General features: G+C 33.2%; 1 protein-coding gene across 1 annotated transcript; it reads right to left on the bottom strand.

The window, feature by feature from the left end:
* Nucleotides 1-1284: 1284 nt before the first annotated feature.
* LOC149902926 (uncharacterized) lies at nucleotides 1285-5400 on the bottom strand. The gene is made up of 2 exons (XM_090109705.1): nucleotides 4581-5400; nucleotides 1285-4022 (listed from the first exon to the last, which is right to left on the bottom strand). The coding sequence occupies exons 1-2, from the start codon at nucleotides 5398-5400 to the stop codon at nucleotides 1285-1287; spliced, it is 3558 nt and encodes a 1185-aa protein (XP_089965831.1).
* Between the last annotated feature and the right edge of the window lie 1868 nt (nucleotides 5401-7268).

The following is a 7268-nucleotide window of genomic DNA, read 5'->3' as shown; positions in this document are numbered from 1 at the left end:
AACACCTCGGCATATAATTTTGGAGTAAACAAATCATTTTACCCGTATGGGGATTTCCCCGGATGAACTTGGGAAGTTCAAGTTCTCAATACAAGTTTATATTATATTTTTTAATTTCTCAAACGAAAAATAAACATTTTTGGAACTTCAAAAAAAATATATTATAAGAAAATTTATGAGCTTACTTTAGTTTTAAAGAAATATACATCCTTTACTGACACCCCGTAAAATAAAGAAATTGTTGCCAATCACCTTTGCAATCTATTTGGTTTCATTAACTTTATGTTCGAAGATAATTTTTTTTCTATTAGTTACACGCGTATTTTTTTCGTTTATTTTCCATATCGAAATCAAATGTTTAAAAATACGAATATTTGCATAAAACTAAGATAAAAATAATCAATTAACAAAAATATTAAATTTAATGAAGTAGAGCAACTTTCACTTCGGTATGAAGGAAAATCGAGCGTGAGCACACGTCAGAACGCTCCGGCCCAAGGAGCGCGACTAAAGAAATTCGCTAGGATTTTTCCTAATTATTTTAAATATTTTTTTAATATTTAAAGAATTATCAAAATTCAAAAAAAAATTTTTAAAGGATTAATACTCATTGGTCTTCAACCAACTCGAATAAATTAATGGAAAAAATAACTTTTAGCAGTATTTATCAATAGATTTTGTAAGGCAAAAAATGGGAAATTTAATGAATTTATAACGTTCTAATTAGGAAAATCATAAGTTTTTCGGCAATTGTATTCAGCAGTTTTTAATAACGACTATATAAGGATAATAATGCGCTGATCAGATTGTATAAATTGTAATCGGTTGCAACGTAGTGAGTGCACAAACTTAGCTCGAAATGACTTTGGGGGAAAGAGACTTATCTTGAAGGCCTGATTAAGGTAATATAAAGTAACTTTATAAATGTGAAAAAATTCACGCGCATTGCGTATATAACACTAATTGATAAACAAGAAAAAAAAATTCAGTTTATCATTTCATTAGCCGGGAAAAAATTGTCAAATAACTTGTTGAAAACGCAATTTTGCTAGACTGCAGCCTTAAGCATCTACCTATGAAAACTGATGTGCAAGGTCAAGATACCACATCAGTGTCAACTTGACCTGTATTACGTTTATTTGTAAATAATGTCAGATTCAATATATTTTAAAGAAATACCTAGTAAAAGTGAATGATGAAATCATTCATGACATGAACAAATCATAAAATGTTAATAAAAGTTTAATATAAATAAGTTAGCTAAGAAAAAGTAAAAAAATGTGGTCAAGTAGCCACATTTGACCGGTACTTATTTATACTCTTAGCAACTATTCCAGTTGCTCCTATCACTACTGGTATAATCTCTGCAGAAGTATTCCATAGCCGGGCTATTTCATTTTTAAGAGGATGGTATTTGCTTAATTTCTCTATTTCTTTTGGTCCTATATTATAATCTGATGGTACTGTTATGTCTATTAAATATGTTTTATTATCTGTTTTATTTATATATATAATGTCCGGTCTATTATGTACTATTGTTTGATCTGTTTGTATTGGAATTTCCCACATTATCTTCGCAGTCATATTTTCTTTCACCTGAGGTAGTGTCAAGTGTTCTAGCCACCACTGTTTAGAAACTTCTATATTGTGTTTTTTTGCTAGCGCCCAAAATATATATTGTACTAAATTATTGTGTCTCTTTGTATAATAAGTTCCAGCTAATTTTTCGCATCCCGATATTATGTGTTGCACTGTTTCATCTTTCACTACACATAATCGGCATTTACCATCTACTGTTTTCTTTAATATATCTCTTTCATGCTGTCTCGTAACTACTGCTTGATCTTGAATAGAAAATATGGATGATTCTAAAGATGGGGATACTTTCTGTTTATTGAGCCATCTAAATGATTGATTTTTATCTATATTCTCCTTGTCTAAAACTGATCTATAAAACTGGCCGTGCAATGGTTTTGCTTTTATTTTTGTAATTCTGGTCCTAATTATTGCTTCTTTTAATTGTTTGTCTCTGTAAATTTCAAACTGATTTAATCCTATTTCCGTTAAGTTAATTTGCGTTTCCTTAACTATTGAGTATTTTTCTTTTGTTTTGTCATGATTAAATATAGCTTTGATAATACGATCGGTTTCATTTTCAAGATAATTTTTATATTTAATTATTTGGGTCTTATGCAGAGTTTCTAGACATGTTAATCCTCTACCTCCGTGTTCTAGTGGTAAATAGAGTCTTTCAACTTCAGCTTTCTGTTGTTGTGCTTTTTTCATGGCTAGAATTTTTCTCGTTTTCACGTCTATTTTTCTTAAGTCCGATGTTTTATAATTAATGACTCCGAAAGTGTAAAGTAAAACAGGTACCGCGTATATATTTATGGCTTTGAGTAAGTTTCTTGAATTTAATTGTGAAGACGTTAGGGATTTGACTCGTCGAAAATATTCATGTTGTATTTGTAATCTAATTGTATGATGATCTATTTTTCCTGCTTCATTAATTCCTAAGTATTTGTAGTTTTCATCTGCCTGTAAATGTTTAAATTCTTCTCCGCTCAATAACAAGTGTCCATTTCCATAATGTTCCGTTTTTCTCCCAGCTACCATATGAAGAATATTGCATTTATTGAGTCCAAATTCCATTCCTATGTCCCTCGTAAAAATTTCAGTACTATTTATTAAAACTCTAAGATTTATTTCGTTATTAGCATAAATTTTTAAGTCATCCATATACAATAAATGATTAATTACAGTATCGTCCTTTAGCTTGTAACCTTTATTATTATATCTATTGAGGATTTGTGATATTGGATTGATAGCTAAACAAAAAAGAAGGGGAGATAGTGAGTCCCCTTGGAATATACCTCGGCGAATACGAATCGGATCAGTAGTTACTGAGGAATTCAAACCACGAGCTGTCATGACCACATTCCACTTAGGCATTACTATTTTAAGAAAGTCTCCGATAGCAGCTGGGCATTTATAAAACTCCAACACTTTGAATAGCCAGTCATGTGATATACTATCGAAGGCTTTTCGGTAATCGACCCAGGCCATGCTTAAATTTTTCTTATTTCTATGTGCATCTTCCAATATGGCTTTGTTAATCATTAAATGATCTTTGCACCCACGCGCGCGTTTTCGGCATCCTCTTTGTTCCGGTGCTATTAATTTGTTTATATCACAATGAGTATACAGTTCGTTAGCTATTATGGAGGTAAAAACTTTGTACATAGTTGGCAAGCACGCTATTGGGCGCCAATTTTTCGGATCCTGTGTATTATCATTTTTTGATATTAAAATTACTTGACCTGTAGTAAACCATTGTTCGATCGGCTCCTGACCTTTTAAAATTTGATTAAATAACTTGGCTATGTATTTGTGTGTGTTTGTTAGTGTCTTTAAATAAAAATTTTGAATTTTGTCTAAACCTGGTGTCTTCCAATTCTTAGTTTTTCTAATTGCGTCTTTCACTTTTTCTTCGCATATTTCTTCAAATGAGTGTTGTTCATAATCGTCTGCCGAATTGTGTATGTCGGCGATCCACGGTGCTTCTTTATTATATGTTATAGGATTTGAAAGTATCGATGCCCAGAAATTCTCTATATCTTCTTTTGATGGAATTTTATCAGGTACGTTTTTTTTATTATTGAGTGATCTAAAAAATTTATGTTGGTTTTCAGTAAATTGAGAATTTTGAATTTTCTTTTGATTTATAGTATCATATCTTAATAGCCTACCGGATTGCGCTTTCAATTTTTGTTTTAATATCTCTACATTATAATCCAAATCTCCTTCATTAATTATCCTGTATTTTTCAAAAAGTCTTCTTTTGATTTTTATCATTTTTCTACTGCTTACACCTGATTTTATTTCTACGAACCATCCTAATTCTTTTCTTATGTCATCTATCCTACGTTTTATTCGTCTTTTCCACGGTGGGTCTATTTTTGGTCTAGATACATCCGGAGGAACATATGCTTTTTGTTGATTTATATGTATTAAAGTTTTAGCTGCCGCATATATTATATTATTTATTTCGCGCAATGATTGATTTGTTTCAAGGATACACGGGAGGTATTTATTTATTTTATTGAGGTTATTTATGAATGTTTTATTAAATTTAGGTTTAGGTAGTAATGCCCTGCTTTCTATTGAGATTTCTTTGGTTTCAGATAATGTTTGCAAAAATTCAAGAATTAAAGGGTCCAAATCTTCGTTTACTATTATGTCGGGTGTTTGTGCTTCTTGGTTTATTGTAATGTTTGCTTCTTGTGTGTATGTGTTTTCGTTTTCTACTGGATGAGTAATTTGTGAGCTATTTTCAGTTGTATAAGTTCCATCAGCTTGTATATTATTTTGTTCGTCAAGTGTTGTTGTATGGATATTAAAAAATGATGACTCGGTTGTTTGTTCCGCCCTACTCTTAATTTCGTTCAGTAGTTCGGTTGAGATACTTTGTCGTTTTAATATGGTACGGACTTGATTTGACAGTGTATAACCGGTAAATTTTTGAAATTTAGTATCCAAGTTTCTATCTTTAAAGAGTTTTTCGAGTCTTTTTATGTAACCAGGTCCTTCGGTTTTAGCTTTGTAGTAGCAAAACATAAGTTCTTGTAGTTCAGTATGAGTCCACTTAATTCTTGCATCTTTATTTAATAATTCAGTGGTGATGTTCAATGTACCGGCGGAATTTGTGAGTATTACGTCTCTATTCCGCAAAGTATCATCGACTTGTTGTTGTTGTGTATTACTTACTTGAAATGGTTCTTCTCTATTGTCTGTACCTTCATTATTTTGTGTATTTGGTGTATTGTGTGTCATTTGTAGTGTACAGTGCATGTGAGTGTCATTTGTTAAATGTGTATGTTCTGCTCCATGTTGAATTTCTTGAAGAATTTCTAATGAAATTTTCCGCCGGGCTAGTATACTTCGTATTTGATTTGAAAGCGTGTATCCAGTGAATCTTCGACTTTTAGGATTGTCCGCATTTCTATCCTTAAATATTTTCTCCAATCTTTTAATATAACCTGGGCCTCCCCTTTTAGCTATGTAATAACAGTATAGTAATTCGTGAATTTCAGAACGTGACCACTTTTGTTTCGAATTCTCGTTTAATGTATCTGTGGTCGACTCCGATGTACCGGCTGAGCTTGTGGGAGAAAGATCCCTACTCTGCAAAGTATCATCTGTCAATTCATCTGTTGTTACACTTGAAGACCTACTTCCAATTTCTATACTCCCTACTCTATTTATTCTTAACCTAGTACTACGTCTTACATGTGATGCTGTCGCATCCTGGCTATCCCCCCCTGCCATATAACTACTATGTTTCCCATTGTTACGCTTCATTTGATTCCCACGAGTAGCTAGGGACAATCGGTCCACCATGGCAGAGCCCCGCATTCACCATGGTAAGGGTAATTGAAACCGGATTTTCCCTGGTTTCCGGAGTTCGCAAATTTGTGACTAAGCTCCCCTTAGCCATGCATCCCTCGGTATTTGCTGTTCCACCTTGGATTGGGTTGTATCTCATTTTGTCTGGTATCTCGTCTTGGACCTTTCCGGCATGAGAAGCTCTACCGGCTTAGCCCCAAGAGTCATCGAAACACACAAGCCCCACCACGCCTTCAACGTAGAGATACGGTGATGGGGATATTTATATATATATATATATATATATATATATATATATATATATAAAACTCAAAGGTGACTGATATAGTGATCTATCAACGCACAGCCCAAACCACTGGACGTATCGGGCTGAAATTTGGCATGTAGGTAGATGTTAGGACGTAGGCATCCGCTAAGAAAGGATTTCCCGAAATTCTTGCGGGAACGGGGAAAAACGGGGATGCACGTACAAAGTCGTGGGCGGAAGCTAGTGTAGGTATATAATATAAGTATGATTTATCCAGACGTTTTCAATTTGCAGCAAGTGTGATCACGCAAACTCACAACATTGGTTCATAATACGTTGACCTTCTCCTAATATAGCCGTGGTTATGATCCAGGACCTAGACCTATTTCGAATAATAGTCAAACGCATTCATACTGACCTCAAACTTTAACAATGCAGAGCTTCTGTATGTTGCAAACAGATCTTTGTGCTGTGTTACTAGGTATATCCAAATTCATGCAGCACCTAATATAAGATGGAATACTGCAGATATAGGTATAGATCATAAGATCCATTTAATGTGGCACCATCAATGCACTTGCAAAATGTCTTTTAGAAAATAAATAAAATAAAATAAACAGATCTTATCTCTAATTGTTATGAAAAATAGATGTTGGCCGATTGTGAGATCTACCCAATAGGATGTAGGTACACAATTTTAATGATAATCGATCCAGCCGTTTCGGAGGAATATGGTTAATAACATTAACGCGATAATTTTATAAATATAGAGAATATTAACACCTAGTATTTAGGACATAGAATTTTAAAACAAATGTTTCGAAAGGTACTCACATCCCAATATAGTACTGTAATTTAATTAACGGTCACTACATAAACCGGATCATAAACTACAACCAAATTTAATGAAATGTTATGTGTCAGTCATTCAAGAGTAATCAAAGTTCATATTATCAACTAGAGGTCCACCCCGGCTTCGCCCGTGGTACATATTTCGCAATAAAAGGTAGCCTATATCCTTTCTCGGGTATCAAAATATCTCCATACCAAATTTCATGCAAATTGGTTCAGTAGTTTAGGCGTGATTGAGTAACAGACAGACAGACAGAGTTACTTTCGCATTTATAATATTAGTATGGATTGCAGAATATACCAACGTACCCTCTGAACTAAGACATTTACTACAAAATATAATAAAGAAATTGTCCAAAGAGGCCGGGCTTAATTAGCGCCTAATTAGTTCGCTTACTCCTCGTGCACGGTTCTTGTCACTTATTTAATTATCTTTATTAGGATAATGAGAATTGGGTAGAACAATACAAGTTATGTTGCCGGTCAATGTTACGTTAAATTCCGGTTATAATTAGGGCAGAGTCAACTGTGGAATTAATTACCTTAATTAGGAAATGGTACTGAGTAAATTTTTGGTTATGCTTATGTAGGCCGATCTAAGGCAATTTTTTACCGTGGCTTATCAGGTTATTTCAATAGATAGAAATATTATCATGTACAGTTATGAGTGTAGAGTTCTTATGTAAGTAGTATATTATGTTTTACGAAGCACTTTTTGAAACTGATCATACAGCTTTTTTAATACATAGAATTTTTATTTTTA

Source organism: Colias eurytheme, chromosome 14 (assembly GCF_061535395.1).
Source record: "Colias eurytheme isolate Ceu_HAF_F1 chromosome 14, ilColEury1 Martin Lab GWU primary, whole genome shotgun sequence".
Classification (NCBI taxonomy): Eukaryota; Metazoa; Arthropoda; class Insecta; order Lepidoptera; family Pieridae; genus Colias; species Colias eurytheme.
Note: the sequence above shows the minus strand (reverse complement) of the source record. Positions and strands in the feature narration are given on the sequence as shown.

Bases quoted from the DNA above. Each gene is read 5' to 3' on its own strand.
- LOC149902926 (XM_090109705.1), bottom strand. From the start codon at position 5,400: ATGGTGGACCGATTGTCCCTAGCTACTCGTGGGAATCAAATGAAGCGT. The intron at 4,023-4,580 runs GTTACATAAAAA...TATATGCGGCAG, and splicing joins AGCTAAAACCGAAGGACCTG to CTAAAACTTTAATACATATA.